General features: G+C 37.4%; 1 protein-coding gene across 5 annotated transcripts; it reads left to right on the forward strand.

Annotated features, from left to right (window-relative positions):
* Positions 1-4,828: 4,828 nt before the first annotated feature.
* LOC147164263 (glycerol kinase-like) lies at positions 4,829-26,424 on the forward strand. 5 transcript variants are annotated; one of them, XM_086090542.1, is made up of 20 exons: positions 4,885-5,011; positions 9,563-9,634; positions 11,700-11,773; positions 11,991-12,097; positions 12,234-12,311; positions 14,570-14,649; positions 14,800-14,937; positions 15,066-15,175; positions 15,645-15,711; positions 17,131-17,166; positions 19,737-19,804; positions 19,898-19,940; positions 20,022-20,102; positions 20,183-20,261; positions 20,391-20,487; positions 20,564-20,648; positions 22,081-22,201; positions 23,950-24,093; positions 24,176-24,268; positions 25,645-26,424. In XM_086090542.1, the coding sequence occupies exons 4-20, from the start codon at positions 12,040-12,042 to the stop codon at positions 25,656-25,658; spliced, it is 1,392 nt and encodes a 463-aa protein (XP_085946668.1). In that variant the 5' UTR covers positions 4,885-5,011; positions 9,563-9,634; positions 11,700-11,773; positions 11,991-12,039; the 3' UTR covers positions 25,659-26,424. The 5 variants fall into 5 exon arrangements, with proteins under 5 accessions (XP_085946670.1, XP_085946666.1, XP_085946667.1 ...); XM_086090543.1 differs by lacking the exon at positions 4,885-5,011 and adding an exon at positions 7,008-7,702; XM_086090540.1 differs by lacking the exon at positions 9,563-9,634 and having other exon boundaries at positions 4,831-5,011.
* The last annotated feature ends 4 nt before the right edge of the window (positions 26,425-26,428 follow it).

A 26,428-nucleotide genomic window follows, 5' to 3' on the forward strand; every position in this document is an offset into this window, starting at 1 on the left:
ACAACCACGTGCGTCAAACTTTTTAACCTTGCCCACTGTTGCAACAGCTGCTTGCCTGCAAAGTGTGCGACACATGTACTGTATGTATTTGTGCTACTGTGTCATTGGTGGCACATGGCTTCTTTTGTCCAGCGATTTTATCTCTTACGGTGGCATATTGTGGAAAATGCACTTTTAATACTTTGCATAGTTTGTGTCTGGAGCACCTGCGCCACCCTTCAAGTGTGAAATTAAACAACCATGTAAAAATGTTCTCATCTGCCTACTTCTGAAAATGTATCTGTGAACAAACAGATCTGAAATTTGACAAATTGTGCACCAGGTGTTACAGTAATGAAAAACGTACTGAATGTTTGCAAGAGACAGAAGGCCAACCAAGGAGGGGTAAATGATTTAACCAGTTAAAAAGAGTGAAGCAAGTGGATATTGATGTACTGTAATTGTTTATCTTTTGTCCATTTTGACTCTCAAGAATGTCAGGGACCTTTTGTTATGACAGCTGGACACAATACTTCAAAGGGAAAGTCAACCTTGAAAATGTTTTGATAATCATAATGTTATATGTAACCTCACTAGTTTAAACATGACATTCTGATTATTTTATAATTACATATGTGGACTATAAATTATGCAGCAAAATCCAGCTCTTTTTTTTTCATCTCGGGGGGGCGGCCATTTTGCCACTTGTTGTCGACTGAAGATAACATAACAGTTGCTCAGAGCTCAGGCAACGACCAATCACAGCTCAGCTCACCTGTTTTCTGAAGCTGAGCTGTGATTGGTTGTTACCTGAGACCTGAACAACTGTGATGTAATTTTCACTCGACAGCAAGGGGCAAAATTGCCGCCTTCTGATATTGATAAAAATGACTGGATTTTGCTGCTTAACTCATATTCCACTAACGCAATATTAATCAGAATACCATATTTAGACTAGTTTATTGTCAAGACATTTCTTGGGGGGTTGACTTCCCCTTTAACGTATACATAATTAATTACAACCATTTTATATTAATATGACCGTTTTTTTAGGTTAATATGACCCACAAATATTTGATTGATAACAGGAAATACACTTTGGCCAGAACAACTTTTTTCTAGATTTTCTTGCATTTTTGTTGTTTTGTTGACGATTAATGAATGACAGAAAACTTACCAGAAGTGAGTTTTTGTCCTTCAATGTAATAATCAATAACCAGGCCAGTACCAACAGACCTTCCCAGTTTGTCAACGACGGATGCCCGTTGAGCTGACGAATGACGAAAAAACTGACAGGCGCCCACTTCGCTAACACACCGCAGAGCACTTCCACTTCTTAACTGCAACTGCAACTGACCCTTTTCTTCTGCAGGAAACAAGTCAATATACACTTACCAGGTATGCTAACTTCTGCGCACACCATTGTCCAAGCCTTCTCGCTTCTGGCTCTGTCCCAATACTGGTAGCTGGCCGTGTTGTAGAGCTCGGGTGACTACAGACCGTGATGAAAATTCTCTCCTCCTGTTGTAAACTCCTTGCTATTGCTACGTTCATGCAAGCATTAGTTTAGTGCTCAGTTAATTTACTATATTTTACGTCAGCCGCATTGTTAGACAGCTAAGGGGTCTTTTGGTGCGCCATTTCACATCAGGCAGCTTGAACAGCTAAGGGGTCCTAAAAAGGGAAAGTATTGAGTCCGTTGGCCGTGCTCTGCAGTGTTCTCGGTAAGTAAGTAAAAGAACAATAACATAACAAACAAACTATGTCAAGCGGAAAATAGTGGTGGCAAAGTGTGATTTAGCATGAACGGGGCGGAGTGGTTAAAATAACCTTGACGGACTGAGCTGTCGGTCCTAAAATAGCGGCTTTAATTTAGCAATGTCGGAAGGCCGGTTAAAATAACATAGATTGATGGACTGACAATTACAGTTTGATTTAATCAGTAATATTGACGGATTGACGATGACAAAAGGATGTCCCGACTGTTGACGATTACCGAATGACAGACGCTCAAAATTCATTGACACGCTCACCTCTGGTATTCAACATTAACTGTTTGCTATGTAAAGCTGCTCACTCACCTGACTTCTATTCAGGCGGTGTGGGTTCACACTGCTCAATGAAATGTTTGTTGGTCTCTGTCTGTACCCTGTGATCAGGGGCGTAGCCAGAAATGTTTCAGTAACTGAGAAAATCATTGATTATCACACCATTAACAGTCAGTATTTCATGAAATAATATGTGGGTAATTTAGTTCATGAAGAATGATATGGTAAACAATAGCTTCTCGACCATTTTGTTTCCTTGCAAGGGTGTGAAAGTAATGCTTTTGATTGATATTAACTGAAAAAAAATCAAAGATGCTTTACTAAAGAGTTTTGCGTTCAGAACTATTGTAAATTTATTTTTAAATACCGTATTTTATGGACAAAAGTGACGGTGCGGGTATTGTATTGTTTTTATTTTTTTTCCGTGGATTTCGCTGTGCGACCGCCCGCTCCTGAGTATCTAATTTCACAACATACGGTATGTATCCGCGGTTTATAGTCCGGCGCGGCCAATATGTGAAAAACAAACAAATCTACATCATGTGGGCACGGCTTATAACCCAATACGTTTTATAGTCGGGAAAATATGGTACATAGTTAATATAAATGAATTTTGGCATGGTATCAAGGATCCATGTGAAAATAGCAGGACTACCACAAGTATCAAAATTTCCCCCTAGGTTTGGCCACCCCTAGCCATCACATAGCTCTGCCTTTGCCTTTGATTGGCTGGCCAGAGTGCAGTCAGCCTTATGGCTGAAGTCAGCTGGGATGCGCTGTGGCTCGCCATGACCAACAAGATAAGTAGTAGTGGTGGTGGTGGTAGTAGTAGTAATAATAATAACAATATAACAATGTTATTATAGTTAATAACTATATTATATTAACGTTAGAGTTTATTTTAAACGTGAAATATCAGTATAATAATAATAACATGTTACGCATGTATCTACATGTATAAACAATGTTACAATGTTATAGTTAATAACTATTATATTATTAATATATATATATATATATATATATATATATTAATAACAATATTAACATTTTATTATATTTAATAACAATATTAAAATGTTATTATATTTAATAACAATACTATATTATTATTATTATTATTATATTACAATGTTATTTTAGTTAATAATAATACTATTTTATTATTATTATTATTATTGTTATTACTACTTACAGAATAAGCGTCATCATCATGTTTGGGTTCTGTTTTTCCTTGTGTGTCTCCCTTGGTCTTGTTAAGTGTAATCCTGCCCTTCCTCGTGTCAACCAATCAGTGCCCTTAGCCAGGTGTGTCTTGTTGTGTCATTAGTGTGTGCGTGTGTGTGTGTGTGTGTATTTTAGTCCCCCCTCTGTTTTCCTCCCGTCATGCTGCCAGTTTTTTTGCCTTGTCTCCCCCACGTTTTGTTTCACTTGCCATTTGGAGTAAGCTTTTGTTTTGTATAATTAAATTCCTTTTTTTTTTTTTTTTTACATTACCTCTGCCTCCTTGCCCTGCTTCCCTGCGTTTGGGTCCGCAACCACCACTACCCCATGACATTCTTCTTCTTATTATTATTATTATGACTACTACTACTACTACTACTACTACTACTACTACTACGCAGAATAAGTGGTTCAGAAAATGGATGGATTTTTATTATTATTATTATTATTATACTGATATTTCACCTTTAAAATAGAGGGGAATGAAGGTTAGCCGTAGCAAGACGGAGTGTCTGTGTGTGAATGGGAGGGACCCAAGTGGAAGAGTGAGGTTAAACGGAGAAGAGACCAATAAGGTGGAAGAGTTTAAGTATTTAGGGTCAACAGTCCAGAGCAATGGAGAGTGTGGAAAAGAAGTGATGAAGCGTGTGCAGGCAGGCTGGAACGGGTGGAGAAAAGCGTCAGGTGTGATGTATGATAGAAGAGTTTCAGCTAAAATGAAAGGAAAGTTGTGGTGAGACTAGCAATGTTGTTTGGTCTGGAGACAGTGCCACTGAGGAAAATACTCTTCATCTCTGCTGGAGGTGGCAGAGATGAAGATGCTGAGGTTCTCTTTGGGAGTGACCAGGATGGATAGAATCAGGAATGAGTACATCAGAGGGACAGCACATGTTATAGAGGCTTTGGAGATAAAGTCAGAGAGGTTAGATTGAGATGGTTTGGACATGTCCAGAGGAGAGATAGTGAGTATATTGGCAGAAAGATGTTGAGTTTCCTATGCTAGGCAGAAGGTCCAAACCAAAGAGAAGGTTTATGGATGTAGTTAAAGAGGACATGAAGGAAGTTGGTGTGAGAGCAGAGGATGCAGAGGACAGGGTTAGATGGAGGCAACTGATTCGCTGTGGCGACCCCTGAAGGGAAACGCCGAAATAAAAGAAGACGATTTCACCTTTAAAATAAATGCTTGTACAGAGGGCACTGACAAACAAATAGTGCACATAAAAAACCCAATACCGATACCAATCAAGCGCATACCCTGTAAAGTAACTGGATGAATGGATGAAAAAGAGTACAATATGAGTACAATGATGAGGGCATCTACTGAGCAATAAAATTAAGTGGACATTCACCCTCATTTAAAAAGTAACAGCATACTTATTCTCAGAGTACAGTAACACAAACAAGAAGAGCACTTTCCACTCTTATGCACCTAGACGTGCCTTCATCGAGCACGTGGGTGCCACTTCCACTGAGAGCTGATTGGACAACCTGCGACCAACGCCTTAAAGCGACTACCCAATGGGAGCTTCGCTTAGACAGGTCGGGCTTCATTCTACCAGGCGCGAAAATCCCGCCTACTAGTAAGTCTTTCCTCATGCAAAGCTGACCCGCTGTGCTTCAAAAGCAAACACTGGACTTGTGAGCGCGTGCGCTTATCATTTTTCCTCACAGAGGCCATCAGGAGAAAAGAAAAAAAAAACACAGCGATGGATCCGCTCGTAGGTGCTATTGATCAGGGCACGAGCTCAACGAGGTTTCTGGTGAGTGACGTGGCAGTGTGGCGGCATGTTTTGTATTGTGAAAACAGTAATGATAAAAATAACGTTGGTATAATCATACTTACATCGACATTTTACGGCGAGTGCGGCGCATATATGTATATGTGTATGTAGGGATAGCCTAATATATGCAAAATTCATGTAGACACTGACTATACAGTATAAGCGTATAGTACAACAACAGTAAAGTTCAACAACAAATATCACTTAGAATTATTTTAAAAAAATAACTTCAAATGGAAAACAAAAATCAGAATATCAAGCAAATAATGATGCAGCTGAACAGTTGCATGAAACAAGGTGACAAAAAGGGCTTAAAATCTTATGCACTGTACATACTTTAATTTTAAATGTCTTTAGGTCGTTGTTTAGAAATACTTTTAAATGTTGTACTCAATCATGTAAAAGATAATGAGTTACCTTTTGTAAGAAATGTGCCCTATAAATAAAGCAGCCTTGCCTTTAAATAGAGAAATATAAAGTTGAATAATGAGGTCTTAACTTTTGGTAAAATGTAGACAATCTTTTGTTAATACACTTAAGCCTTAATGCAAACATTTAACCATTTTATGTTACAAGTCTAGTTAGTGACTATATTCCGAGCCCAAAGTAAGGATTTTGTTTGCTTTTGCCTTGGGCCAGTTCTGAATTGGAGTCTTAGTAGGGTAGATACTTGCTTTCTTAATTGGTAAAAAAAAAAAATATATATATATATATCATCCATTTATATGTTAAATAAGTACACATCTGCTGCTTAAGTCCTTGACTAGAGGATTTTTGGTCTGTCTGTTTGTACTCGAATTTCATTAATACATCAGCTTGGAAATTTATATCACTTCTTTGACACTCTCTAATGAATAGCTCGTGTCAGCTTCACCGTGTGTGAATTATTTTCAGCAAATTTGTCAGGTTTTAAGTGATGAAACCCTTAAATTCCTACCAGTTGTGTGCTGAAGTGTGATGCTATCACCTGTCAAAAATTAACTCATCTGTGGAATGTGGAGGTCTTTTTTTCTTTTTTTTCTTTCTTTTTTTACCTTTGTGGCCCCATCTACTTTTTGGGATGGGTTAGAAGTTAGAACATGGACGGGCTGCATACACACAGTGTGGCCCTCGATTAATTTTTGATAGTGCAAATATTTACTGTAGCTGAGCAGTTTTAAGTTGTAATAAGTGTGCTCACCAATAGATGGCAGACATTTGTTTAAGTCAGAATAATGGGTGCGACTTGCAGTATTAACCGGAACCAACGTTTTGTTTACATGGTAACTGTTTGAGTCCACTTTACTATGAAAGTTACAGGTTTAAACCCTGCAGGAACGCCAGTTGTCACATCTTAAAATAGAGAACATTACAATCCCGCTGCTTACTTTGCACGCACCAATCTTCTCAAGTGGTCTGTCATCACGCACCCACAAAGTAGGATGTGCCCATTCTTCAGAGTGCTTTATGTCCACAAAATCAAAGGAGCAGAAGTTTTTTTAAATTAAGATTTTCATCCTAATCTTTTTGTGTTCCTCATCTTCAGGTAGGCGGTGGAAACCGTACGGATTCTCACAACATTCTGTCTTTGTCCGGGATGCATGTACAAAACATTGCTCTTGTAGCCACAGACTTCTTCTGGGTGTTAGTATAACCACAAACAGCACGACAAGTTTCGAAGATGCACAAGACATTTGCTATATGCCACGATAATTAGTTTCTCACCGCAAACACAAAATGTTCAGTGCATGTCAAGAGCACAAACCAACCAAGATTTTTTTTCAGCAGGATTGTCTTGAGGCACACATCAGAAAAAAATCTGCTGCTTTGAAGGTTCTAATGAGCACAGTGGTCTCCATCAGCCGTAAATGGAAGGAGTTCCAAACCAGTAGGACTCGTTCCAAGACCTGGCTGGCTGTCTCAACCGAGCAATCGTTGGAGAAGGGTCGTAGTCGTAAAGCTGACCAAGAACCCAATAGTCACTCTGTCAAGTAAAGTAAAGTCAAGTCAAGTTTATTCATATAGCCCTTAATCACAAAAGAGTCTCAAAGGGCTTTACATGCCCACAGTTGACAAATATTAACGACATCCCTTGATCGAACCACAAGAGGGCATAGAAAATCTTTAAAAAATCCCATGAGGGGAAAAACAAGAAACCTTGAGAAGGGACCGTAAATGTGGTAATCCACCTTCCAGGATGACCAGGCTGCAATGGATGCTCCCAACGGTGCTCTGTGGAGTGTGGAGAGAGAATAACCTTCCAGAAGGACAACCATCGCTGCAGCATTTCACCAATCAGGACAGTCAGAAGCCACTCCTTTGTAACAAGCACGAATCAGCCTGCTTGGAGTTAGTCAAATGGCACCTAAAGAACTTTCATTGGTCTGATGAGACAACGTTTTTCAGTGGTAGGAACTGGGAAACTAGTCAGGATTTGAATGAAGGATAATTGCAACAATATACAGAGACATCCTCAATAAAAACCTGCTCCAGATTGCTCAGAACCTCAAACTGGAGCGAATATTTACTTTCCAAAAGGACAATGGCCCCAAGCACACAGTCAAGACAACACAAGACAAGGAGTGGCTTCAGGGCAACTCTGTGAATGTGATTGACCTATCGATCATCTCTGGAGAGATCTAAAAATGGCTGTGCACGACACTCCCCATCAAACTTGATGGAGCTTGAGAGGTACTGCAAAGGTGAACGTGCCCAAAGATAGGAGTGCTACACTTGTGGAGACTTGAGGCTGAATTACTGCCAAAGGTGTATCAACAAATTATTGAGCAAAGGTTGTAAATACTTACTGTATTTACATGTGATGCCTTAGTTTTTTGGGGAATACATTTTCAAAAATAATAATTCCTTTAAAAAATGGTAGCACATTTAAGTTAAAGCTATTAATACCTTAGACCAGAGGTGGGCATCGCGGGCCGAAGTTCTGCAGATTTTGCATGTTGCCCTTCTCCAACACAGCTGATATATGATCAGCTCATCAGCAAACTCTGCATAAGCCTGATAACGATCCTGTTGATTGGAATCAGCTTGTGTTGGAAGTGAGAAACCTCCAAAACCTGCAGGACTCCGGCCCTCGAGGACCGAGATTGCTCACCTCTGCCTTAGACCTTACATAATTACATCATAATTGTGAACACTCAAAAGTACTGTGCAATTTTCCAACAGTTGCCAATAAATACGTATACTTTACAGTATATTTGACCCCAAAAAACTGCTTCTATAACTTAGTAATATCTAAATTACTTTACATAAGTGACCAATTTCTTCACCTACCTGAGGTCTGTTTGAAAGTTCATCTGACATGAAGTTAAACTTTAACTTACCTGGCTGTTTTCAGACCCATTGCAAGACTTAAGTAACATCTGCAGTCATAAGCAAATACACACACAGTTAATGCTTTTAGACAGAAGTCACTGAAGCGCAACATTGCCTGATCGACACGTGTGATCAGGCACTTTGCGGCTTGCCCTATTAAGATAAGATGTCTGGCAACAATTACTTTCAGTACAAATCAACATGGGCGATGATTCTTGCATATTTGCTCACGGTTGTCTGTGTTTCGCTTCTGGTACGAGGTCAGAAGCTGGCAGTTTTCCAGGTTCGCTTCAATTTCAGCAGTGTCAGAGTGAGATTCATTTTCAGTCCTGGAGTTTCATGACTCAGACCGGCCCACTTTTAGTTCCCAACATTTTAATGAAAATATAAAAATGTTACCCTTTTTAGTGTATCATTCCAATATAGCTTACCATTCCCTCTAATGATAAACATATTGGATCAAATATATAAATAACAATTGAATGTGCTTACAAGATTTCTATCAGTGTTTATTTGTGAGAACAAATAGTTGAAATGGAACCAATAAGCAAGTGTATAACATAGGATAAGGGACTTTACACTTAACAAGTCAGATTTATCAAACGCTGTTAAGTCAGTAACATTTAGGCAGCTAACATGTAGCATTAGTATTTGCAACCGATTCACACCGCTTCTGGTACACTACTTAGCACAAGTTAGCAGTTTGAAGCTAACTTAATGATCACATTGAGGCTTTCCCAGCACGCTTTCTTACTGTTACGAGTAACATTTGTGACTATTTTGCCTCTTTAGTGTGTTACTTTGAACAGAGAAAGGGTGTGTACTATAGTGCCAGTGGTGTTGTTTCTAGTCGTGGTTTAAATTACTGCGACTTGTCAAAAACCTTAGTAACAAATGTAGTGCTAATTTCAAAACATATCCGGAAATTAATGTGGCATCCAGAATAGCAGAGTGCATGTAGCAGCCGAGCCTACCAGGAAATCGCCTGAATCTCCAGATTACCCCTCCCTGGGCTCAAGGATTTCTCTGTCAGGGGTTTAATTTTTACAGTTTGCATTGTAATGTTCGATAAAACAGTTATTGTGTGTCACATGCCATCCACATAGTCTTTTTTTTCTTAAAGAGCTATTGTTCATTCGGTAATTTTACCGATTTGACATGTCATCCACATAGTCAATACTGGCATTCTTTCATGGGGGAATTGTGTTACTGTTTTAGGGTTGCTGCAGCTGTTGGAGCAGAATTATTGGGCTTTTGCACTGGTTGGGTTACCGACACCGTCTTGCATAGGTAGACCAAAAGCTGATTTACAGTATGTCTAGTTGACTATATAAATTACAATTTAGAACATCGGGAAGAGATACAGTTCTTCCCCAAATTAATAATAATTATATTTTTGAGTTCTTCACACCATCACATTATATTTGGTTATACTCAAACACACAAATTAATACACTGTAACAAATTGACTGTAGAATTGACAAGAAATAACTGGCAAAAGTTGCCAGCTAATTCTTGTAAAATCTTAGTACATTATTTTTTTTACAAGTATTTACTGTGTATAAATTGCAATTACTTACTGTACTTACTTTTACAGCAATCCACTGTAATCTAGTTTACAACCGTTTCTTTTATTCTACGTAATTTACAGGAATTTGCTGGCAACTAATCACAAATACAGTATGTCATCATAGAATCCATCCATCCATTTTATAAGGGTCACAAATGACTTCCTGATGACAGCAGACTCCGGTTCCCCATCCCTACTTATCCTCTTGGACCTGACAGCAGCTTTTGACACAGTTGACCATCACATCCTTCTTCACCGCCTACAACATACCATTGGACTCTCAGAAAACGTGTGCAACTGGTTCACCTCCTACCTGTCTGACAGATCCGAATACGTCACTTTGGGTCAGGCAAAATCACACACACTGTCACCTGTGGTGTCCCTCAGGGTTCGGTATTGGGTCCCACCCTCTTCACCCACTATCTGCTCCCCCTGGGAAACCAACTGCAATACATCCAGAACTGTGCTGCCAGGATCCTGATGGAGGTGCGCAAATTTGACCACATTACCCCCATCCTAAAATCACTGAATTGGCTCCCGGTGTCCCTCAGAATAGAATACAAGGTTTCCTTCCTCACTCATCAGTGCATTCAAGGTCATGCTCCACAATACCTCAAAGAACTCCTCATACCAAAGACCTCCTCACGAACCCTCCGTTCTACATCCTCAAACCTCCTTCAAGCCCCCAAGACCAAGCTCCGCACTACGGGCGATCGGGCCTTCTTCTCGGTGGCTCTGAGGCTGTTGAGGCTCTGGAATGCTCTTCCTGACCGCCTGAGGGCTCCACAGCCTACTGACATTTTTAAACTGGCTCTTAAAACGTTTCTTTTTCAAAAGCTTTTTGTTAGACCTTTTTTTTTTTTTTTACTCTGTAGCACATTGAGATTGTTGAAATATAAAGTGCATTACAAATAAAATGATTATTATTATTATTTTCTTTACCACTTATTCCTCAAAAGGGTCACTGGAGCCTATCCCAGCTGATTTTTGGGCAGTAGGCAGGGTACATCCTGAACTGGTTGCCAGCCAATCGCAGGGCACACAGAGACGAACAACCATCCACACTCACAATCACATCTAGGGACAACTTAGAGTGCTCAATTAACCGGCCGTACATGTCTTTGGAATGTGGGAGGAGTCCAGAACACTCTGAGAAAATCCACACAGGCATTGGGAGAACATGCAAACTCCACCCCAGAAGGCCAAAGCCTGGACTCGATCTCACGCCCTCAGCACTGGAAGGCAGACGTGCTAACCAGTCATCCACCATGCCACCCTTGTTGTAAAATCAGTCTTCGTTCTGCAGCCGAGTGCATAAATCAGTGTTAGCTGTAAGGTTGCCTTTATTGGAGAAACGCGATGTGAAGATGATGCAGACTGCCCTCATGCTAAAATATTACTCTTGTCCTTGCTCCGGTGACAATATAGGGTCTGTTATTTGCTTCTTCTCCTCTGGAGATACCCGCCAAAATCCAACAATCAATCTTTACCTCTAATCCACATATATACGTGCCAAAATATAGTTGTTGTAAAATTGATGGTATTTTACCGCTAATTATACAGCAAATTACTGTACTTTTGTTTTTACCTGTAATGCATTGCTGTATACAGTTAAATACTGTAAAATTATCAAACAAGTAAATGCTATCTTTTTTTACTGTAGATTTTACAGAAATTTGTTACAGTGTACTTACAATAAATAATGGACCTAAGTATTTTGCTACTTTTTATTTTGTTAGTGAAAACCATTTTGGTGTCTTTCTCTCTTTAATCTCTTGCTCACAGGTGTTCAATGCCAAGACAGCTGAATTAATCATTCACCACCAAGTAGAAATAAACCAAAGTTTTCCAAAGGAGGGGTGAGTTTTAAATCTTCACAATATCTGGTGATATGTGAAATCATACCATAGTTTATACTGTAGTTTACCATAAACTCCATTGCCTGTGCCAAGCATTAATTCGTTCTCTATCCTAGCATTTTGTATCTTCCTATTAAGTGAATTGGCTACAAAATCACTTTTGTTCAAGTCTGTTTATTAGAAAGTTTTGACACCTGTATTGTTTGATTTTAATCAGGTGGGTGGAGGAGGATCCCAGGGAAATAATACAGTCAGTCTATGAATGTATGGAGAAAACGTGTGAAAAACTTCGACAACTCAACATTGATATTGGCAACATTAAAGGTGTGTGAAAATGCCATCACTACTGTACACCATTCACCTGTAGAGGGTGAATTCGGTACACTGTACCCCAAATTTTTGAGAAACAGTAAGGAATAGTGAGAGTTTGTTATTAACCATGATAATGTTGTTTTATCAGCGGTGGGTGTGACCAATCAAAGAGAGACAACTCTGGTTTGGGACAAAGACACTGGAGTACCGCTCTACAATGCCATTGGTGAGTTTGTGCAGTATCTCTGACGTCCTTACTCCATCATTACTACACGAGTCCCAAAATGCATGACATTAACCACTTCACCTTAAAAATAAAAAATAAAAATTTAAAAATAATAATAATAATAAAAAAAAACCACTTCACCTGGTTAAACATGGACTAAAATTGAAAAAGAAAAAATATTTTCATTAATGAAATAAAAATGAAAATGCTTTATTCATTATTATTAGTATATATATATATATATATATATAATTATTTTATTGTTATTTATTTTTTAAAGGATAGCTATAAGTCAAACGGTAATTTGGGAATTGTAAACAAATAAGAATTCAACTAAAACGATGCATTTTCAAAAGAATAAAAAATAACGAATCTGCTGTATTATAACCCTGATCTGGATACATAATCTCATACCAGGTTGACATGAAATCAATTTAAGATAAAAATATGTTGACAGATAAACAAAAATGGAGATGTAAAATTTGTTTCTCAAATGTGCAACATATCTTCTATGTCATGACCCCCCCCCCCCCCCCCCAGATCTTGTCAGACAAATTATGACAATTTATATAAATCCGAATGAAACTTGTGTTGCAAGTTCGGGATTGGATATTTAGACACTATTACATTATAAAAACAAATACATATATTTTAAAGTATTTATTTGTATCTATATATCAAGTTGGTTAGGTTTGTCTGTCAAACTTTATTCCCAAAAAAGATTTGCACTTCTTCTACTTCCACAGTTGAAAAGGAAATGATGTCATCTGGAAAATGTTTCAGCACGTAACGAGGTTGCATCATGTAGTGTCATGTGTCTTGCATGCTTCTACTATTCCATGTGGCAGTGACGCAGCCTCAGAGCACTTCTTGGAAGTCATTCAAGAGATGTTTTTATTCCCCCCCCCCCAGGCCTAAAAAAAAAAAAAAGTTTTAGTAGTAGTAATAGTTGCCCCCAGCCTTTTCAAAATGTGTTCACTATTAAAGGTTGTTCATATACAGAATCTCACTGAATGTTTTATCATTACAAAGTATATTTTAAAAATTTGGACTTTTGTTTTAAAATGCTACTCTGTTCCTTTACTGAAAGACGAAGGAGTATGATGTATGTGACTAGCATCTATTTGTGTTCCAGATTAAATTTTTATGTTTAAGTGTTCCTATATTGATATTACTAGCAGACTGGTCAATCCATTGTTTTAATCTTCTTATGGGGCATATGTAAATGGCCTTGATTCATTGTGCCTGGCAACACAGGTTATTTTAGTTAACGAAATCTAACGAAATAAGTCAAATTTAAAAAACATTAACACGGTGCTGGACTGGCACAAAAAAATCAGCCCTGGCCCGACTCCTGATCACCCTGCCTAAAACATAGATCTGCCATTGATATTGACTGATGTTGGTTCAGTTTGCTATCTATATTCGAAATGAATTAATAGACTAGTCCGGTTAAGTTGTGGGTCAGTCTCTTGGGGTAAAATGGAGGTAAAAAATAAAAATGCATTGAATCAGCCCCAAAAGACGCCGGCTTATCGGGCATCTGCCCTGTACGCCAGATGGCCAGTCCAGCCCTGCATTAACAAAACAAAATAAAATTGCCTTCAGATGACATCACCACTAGGCGATAATTTTGCATGTTTGACTTTTGACTCCAATAGACTGCCTTGCATTTAACTCAGCCAAAACACAACACATTGCTTTTTTTTATTTTACCATGGTGTTTTTTAAAAATCTTGCACACAAGTAATACACTTTTTTTTTTTAATGGAAACTAATACTAAAACTAACTAAAACTAAACATTTTTTTAACAGAGCTGCCTTGAAAACTAATTAAAACTAATTAAATAAAAAATAATAAAAAAAAATAAAATGAAATAAAAACTAACTATAATGAAAATTCCAAAACTACAATAACTGTGCTGGAAACAAAGGTGCACACAAATATAACATACAACCAGGAAAAACAATCTAAGCAACTCAACAAGGGTGTGCCTGCTTGGCAGAATAAAAAGTAAAGTTTCATAATAAATCTTTTTTTGTGTGTGTGTTGTAGCTGGGGGTAGATATATTAAAAATGAAATGAAAAAGAAAAAAATCGGTAGTCTCATAGTTTTCCTTGGTATGCAGTTTGAATCCTATCAGTTATTTTCATATATTAACATCCCCTGTTAGAGAGCCCACATTGTTTACATTGTCATTGTCTTTACGCTTAATCTATTTGAGCCTCCATAAGTTAACGTCCATTCACTCTTTAGTTTGGCTAGACCTGCGCACACAATCTACAGTGGAGAGGCTCATCAACAAAGCACCAGGCAAAAACAAGAATCACCTCAGAGTAAGTGTGATAAGCAAAGTCTATTTGTTTTTTCGAAACATTTCCTTAAAATTTAGTAACAGCAGGTTACAATTTGTCTGCTTTACTATTCTCAAACGTTGTTTCTGATCTCCCATTTTGTGAATATCTTCAACACTTCTGACATCACAGCACAAGACGGGCCTCCCCATCAGCACCTACTTCAGTGCAGTGAAGCTACGTTGGCTGCTGGACAATGTAGACACGGTGCAACAGGCTGTGAAAAGCAGCCGCGCCATGTTTGGCACAGTGGACTCCTGGATCATCTGGGTATGACCCCACACCATCAGTTGCACAGAATCATAGTCCCAAGTATCTTATTGTACATGCAGTAGTTGGCTCAGGATAGGGAAATTGAAGCTCCATGGTACAAGTATATTGGAGTTGTGGTTTCTCAGTGCCTGACAGGTGGCAGGAACGGAGGAATCCACTGCACAGATGTTACTAATGCCAGTCGCACCATGCTCTTCAACATTCACACCATGGACTGGGATCATGAGCTCTGCAGGTAACCGTCACACACACACACACACACACACACACACACACACACACACACACACACACACACACACACACACACACACACACACACACACACACACACACACACACGCACACGCACACGCACTAACACACACACACACACACACACACACTAACACACTAACCTATGTGCAGACGTGGCTAGTTTGAATAAACTCACTGGATTATCGAATCACACTATCATTGTGCACTGGGAGAACCTTGTACTATTTTGATTCCAGTGTCGTATTGATCAGGTTAATGCTGTCTGGAGCAGTTCTGCAGTAGTAGATACAAAATTGAGAATGAATCAGTGCCATAGTATCACATTATATGTATTCATAAATAGTAGCTTTTAAAACACATTTCTTGTTTGCTGCATTCATTCATTCGTGCATTCATTCATTCGTGCATTCCTTCATCTATCCATTCATTATCCGTGCCTCTTTTAGTTACTTTGACATTCCAATGGAACTTCTCCCCAAAGTCAAAAGCTCCTCTGAAATATACGGCTGGATGGTAAGTTCTGTTATTCACAGAATTTAACATTGACACATTAATCAGCACAGCTCAATGCATTATGTGATTTAATGTAAGTAAATACAAATGATGTATGTTTGCTTATTTTGGAGTCATTTCACACTTGTATCTGTGGCCCATGCAACACACGTGGATAAAATTGTTGGAACCCCACTGTTAATGAAAGAGAAAAAAACCCCAATGGCAACGGAAAAACTTGAATGTGACAAAAGTAATAATAAACTAGACAAAGTTACATTTCTGCAGAAATTGTGAGGAAAAGCTGAATGCTATTAGCTGAATGCTAAGATTTTAATGCATGTGCTTATGAAGCAAATTGAAAGATAAATTATGTGAAAATTACACATTTGTAATTGTAGTTAAATGACAAATGAATACAAAGAAAAATTGAACTGCAACCTGTCCGAAATGGGATTTAAACATTTGAGAGAAATTATAATCCATTTCCTGATCTGATAGTCAGTTGGTATCGAGCCATCGAATGTAATAAAATGTGGTCCAAGCGGGTTTTGAACCAAGGTCCATGGTGGAACCATAGTGGGAGGCAATTGCTCTAAGCACTAAGCTAACTTGACTTGTTCAAATTCATGGCTAGTGGCGTATTTATTTTTGAAAAGTGTCATCTGATGCTGACAGTTAACATGCATTTAATCATTTCAGTGAAATTATAATCAATTTCCTGATATGATAGTCAGTTGGTATACATGTATATTATTTAGCATAAAAGCCATGGATATATTTGTAATGTACAGTCGGAGGTGGGAGTTCGAAGTTGCAACCTCCTGGTTACTGGACAATGGACTTTACCAACTGCTCCACCAAACTGTAGCAGCAGAATTATTTCTAAAAACAAACTCATTTTGGTATCCCTAGAGAAAATTTTTTTTTTCACCATCAGCACTTGTTGAACCAAGGTGTGTCCTGTAATTTGGATCGCAGTGTCAACAGTCAGTTGGCCTATTTAAAGGGGGACTTGAAATCACTCTGTTGTTAAGTGACTGGTTTGTAACACTAAACAATGACCAGAAGAATCGACGGAGAGTTACCAATTCCTGTACTGTGTTAGTTCGGGTCTAAGTATATTTAGACCTTGTGTGGCTTAGAGGAACTCAAAAATAAATACAATTGTATATCTGTTGTATTAACATACACAGCACAGCAAAATTATTGAAGATATTGTTAAATCAATCCACACTTGAAAAAGTATGGTTCATAATATATAATTTAGCCCAAAATGCGTATGACATTTATATTCATTATGTGTTCATGTAAACTTCAAATCAAACAATACAGTATTTGAAATTCAAATGTGAGACATGTACTTACCTTATTTTAAAATCACATGCATATAAACAGCCTGAAAAAATGTTAATGAGTGTGTTCATGTCCTCTCACCAGAAAACAACCAGCCTTGAAGGAGTTCCAATCTCTGGGGTAAAACCTTCCAAATGCAATGTCGCTATTTACGAATGTGGTGGTCTTTCTTGGTGCTTTAGTGCAAGTGATTCTCAACTGCTGGGTCAGGAACCAAAAGTAGGAGTCAATATGGTTGGGTCGCTGACAGGAAGCAAAAAAATGACAAGGCTCCTTGCTTTATGATGCTATATGACTGTTTTTCATTTAATTGACTGACATTCATGGATTTTCACACAAATACAGGAATCACTGTAATTCAGACTTTGCTAACGCATTTGTGTAGGCTAGTGATAGACTATGATGCATTCCGGCATATGTAAAAATGTGTGGGAACGTAATTCCGTCGGACCCCGAGTACAGTGAAATATGTTCCCTGCCTTTGATTTGGAAACTAATATTTTAACACACATGTATCAGAAAGGTACTGGTCCATTAAATAAATGACTTGCCATGTTAATCTTCAATTCAGTTCAAGGCTCACATTCACCAATTCACTCACACGTTCATACACCAATGGGAGGCTGCTGCCATGCAATGTGTTGCCAGGTGCACTGGGAGCATATTGGGGTGCAGTGTCTTGCTCAATGACACTTGGACATGGTCAGTTGGTTGAGGATCAAACCTACCACTGAGCAGAGGTTGCAAATCCAGGTCCAGAAAGTAAAATGAGAGTCACTGCTTTAATGTTATTCACTATCGTTTCCACTGTTACGAAGTACTTTATAAAGAGGTGGGTAGTGACGCACATTTGCGCTTTTACATTTACATTGTACTTATTAGAGTAGCTTTAATGTAACATACATTTACACTGTCACATTTAGTTACAACACTTTTTGGATAAATTGTACTTAAGAGTACTTTTAATGCAACGCACATTTTGCTAAGTTGTATTTGAGTATTTCTGCTAAGAAGAAACTGTACTTTTACTTGGTCACATTAAGCTACGGGCCTTGCACGTCCTTAATAGTCACTTTTCAGGAGACCCAAAAAACAGCATGTTTGTTCAACATTGCATCATCAAAGAGAGCAACCCAAGATTTTGTTTGCAAGTAGCCAGGCAATCAGTCACATGACCGCATACAAAAGACTCAGCGGCCCCACAGAGAATCAGAGTTATCATACAAACTAGAAAATAAACAAAAAACAACAGCTGCTCTTGTGTTTATACCTTGTCATATTCCTGCCTAAAATTGTCCACATTTCAGCCTACAAAAACTCCTATCTATCTATCTATCTATCTATCTATCTATCTATCTATCTATCTATCTATCTATCTATCTATCTATCTATCTATCTATCTATCTATCTATCTATCTATCTATCTATCTATCTATCTATCTATCTATCTATCTATCTACTGAGCACATACTAAAGTACATTTTGGAAGAGCTGCTCTTGACTTTTATTTTATTTGTCAATCATATTTTTCTTAAGTAACTACTATTTTTGGCTACCCACCTCTGTAAGTATATGATGAACAGATGTGTAGCTGTTATCAGTGACGGTGTGAATGTGAGTCTTGTCTTCATATGTGCCATGATTGACTGGCAACCAGTCCAGGGTGTAGTCTGCCTTTCCCCCGGAGAACAGCTGCAATCAGTGTTGCCAACTGCAATTTTCTCGCTAAATCTGGCAACTTTGCAAAGCCTCTTGGTGACATTTTTTAAATCAAAAGCGACTAGCCACAAATCTATCGAGTTTTTCTGATGTTCGTCAGGGTGTTTTTTTTTTTTTACTCTTGTGTTTTTCACGACGTTATTCCTCTCTCCTACAGTGTCCATTACTATTACATGCAAATGACTAATTATGCAAATTAGACAATGGCGTCATTTAGCGACTTCTAGCGAATTTTGGGAGAGCCGATAGCTACTTTCCGTACTGGGGAATTGGCAACACTGACTGGGATGGGTTCCAGCTCCCTGCAACCCTGAACAGGATAATGCTTGGATAAATATCAACAATATTGTTTCATTATATTAACTCATTCACTCCCAGCCATTTTCACTGAAGCAACCCCCTTCGCTCTCGGCTGTTTTACCAGATTTTGACAGATTTTTCAAGGGCCACAGAATATTGTGTTCCATTGCTATAAAAACATGGAACCTACCAAACGAAAAATTAGAGTCTCTTCGAGTCTCTTCTTTCATCAGGAAAAAATATATATATTTGTATCTGTTTCCGTTTTGCAGCAATTAGCATTAGAATATAGCTAAGTTACATCATTATTTACAAATCTGTTTAAAAAGGAGCTTTTTGCAACTGGTTGATCTCTTATACTCTGCTGCCACCTGCTGGCCGTTGTTTTGCAATGACTACCATTGCTTAAAGCATCATCTTCAGGTCAGAGGCTGCATCAAAGCCATCTGTATGCTCTAGCATAAAAATAAATAAAAACATAACAAACGTATAAATACGTTTTTGGGACCATGCCAATATTTAAAATAGAACAGTTTTATACATTTTTGGGAGCAAATTAGTTAATTAAATGTGATTTTATTTCACATGAATGTTTGTTTTATTAAAATTCTGTTTTAGTAATGAATGTTCAAATAGTGCGTGTCTGACATTGCGACATTGTTTTTTATCAGTGTCTTGGTGATCAGTCGGCAGCCCTGGTTGGTCAAATGTGCTTCAAGGATGGCCAGACCAAAAACACGTACAGTACACCTCTCACAAATTGTCTTTGTCTTCTACTTTACCTCGCAATTGTTGCTGATTCATTGCTTATGTGTTTTGTTGTCATGTAAAGATATGGAACTGGTTGCTTCATGCTCAGAAATACAGGGAACAAGGTACGTATAACAGAACATAATGTTTAATTGTCATCCTTCCTCTTCTGTATTTGAATATTTACAATTTTGCAAATTCGCCAGCCCGTGATCTCAGAGCACGGCCTGCTGACCACTGTTGCCTACAAACTGGGAAGAGATCAACCTCCTTGCTATGCACTAGAGGTTTGTTAGTGCTTTGACTCGCAATGCCCATTTGTTTGGTGTAACCTAACTCATTTGATTGGTTCCTGTCTTTCTGACAGGGCTCAGTGGCCATTGCTGGGGCAGTAGTTCGATGGTTGAAGGACAATATGGGCATAGTTCAGTCATCCGCAGAGATAGGTACGTTACTTGAAAAACAACAAACTCAGAATGTATTTGTTGGAGCTCCTTGCTTGTCTTTGATAGCTTCTTTGTACGGAAAATCAACATTTAGTTACAGTCGTGTCTTTTCTCTCATCCTCATTCCAGAGAAATTAGCTGCCTCAGCAGGGACATCTTATGGCTGTTATTTTGTGCCTGCTTTCTCCGGGCTCTATGCCCCATATTGGGAGCCGAGTGCGCGAGGGTGAGATATGCCGTGCTCACTGTGATTTGAGCATGCAAGATGGTCTGGGCGGGGAAACTTTCTCTGTCTTTTGCAGGATCATTTGTGGCCTCACGCAGTTCACCAACAAGAGCCATTTGGCATTTGCTGCTCTCGAGGCCGTTTGCTTCCAAACCAGAGAGGTATCTATGAGCTCTGTTGGATGTTCTGACTCTTACTGTTTGGCAAGGGCCACAATGCAACATTGTGCCTCTAAATTATGCTTTTAAGACTGTGATCGATTGTATGTTGGCATACAAAATATAAATTAAAAAGGAGCTTGTATCTTAATATAAAGTGATACATAAAAAGTATGTGATTTCAAATTTAGAAACCCCCTCGCCCCCAATTCAGCACACCAAACCATACCACATTGTCATGATTCTTTTGTAACGTTGTCTTCAAATTCTTAAACACATACTAAGTGTGGTGAACTTTTAGTTTCCTGGTTAAAACTGCACTAGCTGGTGTGTTATCACATGCAGCCTTTAAAGGAAAAGTCAACCCAAACATTTTCTTTACAATATTTTGTATGTGCTGAGGTAATAGCCAATCACAGCTCACCTGTTTTCTGAGTTTGGTCATGTGACATAATGTGGCATTTGCAAGCTGAGCTGTGATTGGTCGTTACCTGAGCCCTGACAAACTGTGATGTCATTTTCAGTCGACAGCAAGTGACAAAATGGCCGCCCACTGAGGTGGATAGAAATAGGTGAATTTTGTTGCTTTATTCACATTCCACAAACACAATATTATTCGGAATATCGTGTTTGGACGAGTGGGGCTGCATACAGTACTATTATTGTAAAGAACATTTTGGGTTATCTTCCCCTGAAGGAACAGAAGGTGTGTTGTCTGTGACATAGAGTGTTGTGTTTCCAAACTACGTTGTGTGGTCTGAAGAAGTCAACAATTTGTAATATACCTCAAGTTTTATTAACTAACAGGGTCAAACCTAACCTAAAACAGGTTGATTATCATGAAGTATGTTCACGATTACTTCTGAATTAAGCACAGTGAGCTGTGATTCATTAGGTTGATTTTGTTTTTAAATTACATTGTAATGTAGTAGATAGCTAAACTGAAGTTTTCACTAAGTTGTAAAAAAAAATGTTGAATACATTTCCTAACAACATATAGTTTTCAAACTGCTAGCAAGATTTGAATTTAGCCTCGCTCGAGTCTACAGCTGCTACATTGCTAGCATGACTTATTTGTGATGGAGTGCTATGTTTTTACCCTAATTTTGTCTCAAGAGCTATGCAAAATGTTTTGTTACGATACTTTGTACAAACTGGAGGTAAGTAGTAACTGAGGCTCCTGGGTGTCCCTGATGACGACACAGTGAAGCTACGTGTGTGCCCGCCAACATCTTGGCAACATTCCTTGGTAAAATAATAATTATAAAATTAGAGGCATAAGATGGACCAGGGAGGGATGATTTTTCCCTAATATCACTGTAATAATTTTCAAAGATTTTATCATTTTTTATCAATGTTAGCAACTCCATCAACAAGATTCAGGTGATTTCTGGAGCTTCTTTGTACTAAAGTGTATGACATTCTTTTGTATTAGATTCTCGATGCAATGAACAAGGACAGCGGTGTCCCTCTGGTGCAGCTGCAGGTGGATGGAGGCATGACTGCTAACAGATTACTGATGCAACTGCAGGCCGACATCCTTGGCGTGACTGTAGGTATGAGTGTGCACACAGACAACATGCTGGACCTGAATAATACCATTTGCCTGGTCCTCCACTGTTCTTAGAAAAATCTTGTCAACAAAATGTACTTGAAATGTTGACAATACTCATCTAACAGGTAAACTATGGAGGACCAAAACTTCCAAAATTAAAAATAAATAAATGACTAAATAAATAAATGAATGAATAAAAGTGAAAATAAAAACGGATATAAAAAATACAATTCAAAAATGTAATACAAAAAATACATATAAAAGTGTATATATATATATATATATATATATATATATATATATATATATATATATATATATATATATATATATATCCCTAAATAAATGTTGAAAAAAATTAAAAATGAGTTTCCAAAAATAAAAATAAATGTTGAAATAAATACAAAAATAAGTGGCAGAGTGATATATATATATGTGTGTGTGTGTATATCCCTAAATAAATAAATAAAAGTAAAAATAAATAAATAAATAAAAAATGAGTTTCCAAAAATTTATGTTGAAATAAATACAAAAATAAGTGGAGGAGTGGTACCGTCACTTGCCTACGATGCAGGTTGGTGTGGGTTCGCTTCCCCGCCTGGGAGACCATGTTTGTATGTGTGCGTTTGTGTGAGTGAGTGGGGAAAAAAAGAAGAAGAAAAAAGCTTGCATTGCACTGCAGCAATGGATGACTATCTTGTCCACTGTCACCACAACTTGTGACTTGAGTTGCACAGTGCCAGTTTTTTTTTTACAGCATTTTTATTGATTGATTGATTGATTTTTAATTATATTTATATATTTATTTTTGTATTTATTTCGACATATATTTTTATATTTATTTTAAGATTCTCGCTTTTTATTTTTTTATTTATTTTAACTTTTATTTATTTAGGGATATACTGTATATATTGTTTATTGTTTTTATTTCCATTTATTTTGTATTTAATTTTTGAATTATCTTTTATATCCATTTTTATTTTAACTTTTATTTATTTATATATATATATATATATATATATATATATATGTATATATATATATATGTATATATATATATATATATATATATATATATATATATATATATGTATATATATATATATGTATATATGTATATATATATATATATATATTTAAATAACCTCCATTGCTTTAAGCCACCTCTTCATGTCAGAAGCTGCATCATAACCTTCTGTATGCTCTTGCATAAAATAATAATAATAATAATAATAATAATTAAAAAAAACTTGTAAACATGTATTTGAAAGTGATGGAAAAATTATTTTAAAATTGTATTTTCGCGTTTTTGGCTTTGAATGAGTTAATGGCATAACCCAAGTACAGTCACTGCCTTCTTCACACTCTCTGATGGGTTAACCTAAGCAATGCAACCTTAATATTGTGCTGAGACGAATGCAGCTTGAAGTTGTCCTCCTCCATCAATAAAAAGTTATTTTACATTTACACAAACACAGAAGAGTGGAGGACAGAGAACAGTGTTATACTCCAGCATTTTCCCACAGTCCCAAAACAAAGTAGGATAATTGGACAGTACTCGTAATTGCCAATAACTGTGTTCCGTGCCTCTCTCTTTTGTCTTTTGTCCATCGAACTACTGCCCCAGCTCCCTGCCACGTTAAACTGGATCATTGAGCTAGATAACGGTTGAGTGAACTCAAGTCCAGTTGCTCTGTCACAGCTTTTTTTTGTTGTTGTTGCCTTTTTCCCATTGTCATGATGATCCAGTGAAACCCTCGATGTCAGAGACTACAGCTCTCGGTGCTGCCATGGCAGCAGGGGCCGCAGAGGGGGTGAAGGTGTGGAGCCTGATTCCCAGTGACCTTCCTCACATCACCTCTGAAAAATACCAGCCACAGATCAACTCTGACGGTAAGAAAGCAAAACGTGTGAACAATCTGGCAACAAATAGCTCTCCCGAAATCAGCTCACCTTACATGTGTGATCTTCTCAGAGAGCGAGTTCCGCTTCGCTCGCTGGAAGAAGGCTGTTCAACGATCCATGAATTGGGAGACCACTGAGCCAGAGCCAGGCTGCGGTGACAATGGTATGGCATATTTTGCCTTGGATGCACCTTGAATGCACCTTGAATGCACTCTCTTACTGTCAGGTTTAGCGATGAAGGTGAACGGCATCCCCTGGCGGGGGGTGGGGGTTAGAGTGGACCCCTAAGGTCCGGCATTTGCTGCTGCTACTTTGCTTGTTATTCTTTGGACAGTCAATTTGGGTTATGGAGGACCAAAACTGCCCAAATTAAAAAATCAATCAATCAATCAATAAAAGTGAACATAAAAACAGATGTAAAAAATGTAATTCAAAAATTATTATTATTTTTATCTAGATGGAAATTATATATATATAAAACAAAGTAAAAAATAAATAAAAATAAAAAACGAGAATCAAAAAATAAAAATGAATATAATAAATGTTGAAATAAATACAAAATATAGAATTAAATATCAATCAATAAATAAAAACGCTCTGCTCTCACATTTATTTATTTAATGCAGCAGAGACATTCTTTTAGGTTGAAATGTTATTCAAATGAGGGGGCTCACTCGACCAATGAAAGGCAGTTTGCAACAGCGGAGCCCAGCCCAAGACACGCTTAGGAACGCCCCCCTCATTTGAATAACATTTTGACCTGACAGAGCATCTGCAGCATGAAATAAAGCAGAGGCGTTTTTATTTATTGATTGACATTTAATTCTCTTTATATGTTTATTTTGGGATTTATTTAAACATTTAATTGTATTTTTATATTTTGAATCTCGTTTATTATTTTTGTTTTACTTTTATTTATTTATTTAGGGATATATACAGTATATATATATATATATATATCCATCTATATATTTTTTGCATTTAATTTTTGAATTATATTTTTAATATCCGTTTTTTTTACACTTTTTATTCATTTATTTTTAATTTGGGCAGTTTTGGTCCTCCATATTGGGTGTCTGCAGGTCCTTAAAGGGATACTTGACTCATTGAGCCATTTTCAACAGTAAAAAGTTAATTTGTCCAGAATAAATTTGATAAGTGCATTATTTTTTGTATAAAAGTAATATCTTTAAAAATTAGTTTTTAAAGGTATTAATTATGTTTTCAAATTCATTCTGGACAAAATATGAACTTTTTATTGAATAACTGGCTCAATGAGTTAAGTATCTCTTTTAGTCTAGTAATAAATGTGAAGCTCACAACCCCACGCTGGTTATGAAACACATTGAAAGTTATTTTGAAGAACGTGTCACGAACCCTGCAAAGATCCCGACTGATGTGTATTGCATAGTGGAAGAATATTTCTGCATGGCTGTGCAAAAGAAGCTAGCTGTGCGTCTTTTCTCATGCCAGTTTCCAATTCATTTTCCAAACACTTTAATTGTCCCTCATTCATTCTTTTTTTCCCCTAACTCCCAGATAAGCAACAGTAACCTAAACGTGGCACAAGACGTACATGGGAATGAAGGTGCTTGGTGCAGCCACCTCACAGCTGTGACGCAACTCATTGCACAATTGTCAGTTGGAATGAAGAGTGGAAGCTGTGGAGCAATGACAAGTTTATTTGGAAAAAAGGGAACACTTACCAATTCAGATTTTTCTAGGCATGGTGGTGCAGGTATCTCTTTTGTGGTCAGGAATTATACTCCAAGAGGTGTTATAATAGCAAATGAGCATTTGAAGTGAACATGGTTTAAAGTTGAATCAGGAATATTGAGAAGAAATAATGAAAAATAAATACAATGTCATTTGTATGCACTGTTAAAAGGTATCATGAGATTCAATATAATTTTTTTTTTGATGTGCGTTTGCAACAGGTGGGAAGACCATTATCATGTGGAATATCAAGTAGTGAGTGTTAAAATTGTGTTAATCAGTGTCAACAAGGTCATTGGAGCCATTTTGACAAAAATATTATAGCTCACTAACTTTGACTAGTAATATGTATCGGCGTTGATTTAAAAAAATAAAAAATAAATGGTGCTTTTTGCAATCAAGATGACTGATGCGAGATGAAACACTAGTTTGTCAAGTACTGTTAGTAACTTTTCAGTTTCCCTGTGCAATTTAATTGGCAAGTACAGCTTCAGTCATCTGACAGATTTCCGTTTTTTTTTAACATCGGTGCCTAAAACTGTCTTATGGATTTTTACTGATCTCATCCCAAATAAAGCAAAACAAATAAAAGTATTTTCAATATGCA

This window comes from Leptonotus elevatus, chromosome 12 (assembly GCF_054856555.1).
Source record: "Leptonotus elevatus isolate MCC_2025b chromosome 12, RoL_Lele_1.0, whole genome shotgun sequence".
In the NCBI taxonomy this organism is placed as follows: domain Eukaryota; kingdom Metazoa; phylum Chordata; class Actinopteri; order Syngnathiformes; family Syngnathidae; genus Leptonotus; species Leptonotus elevatus.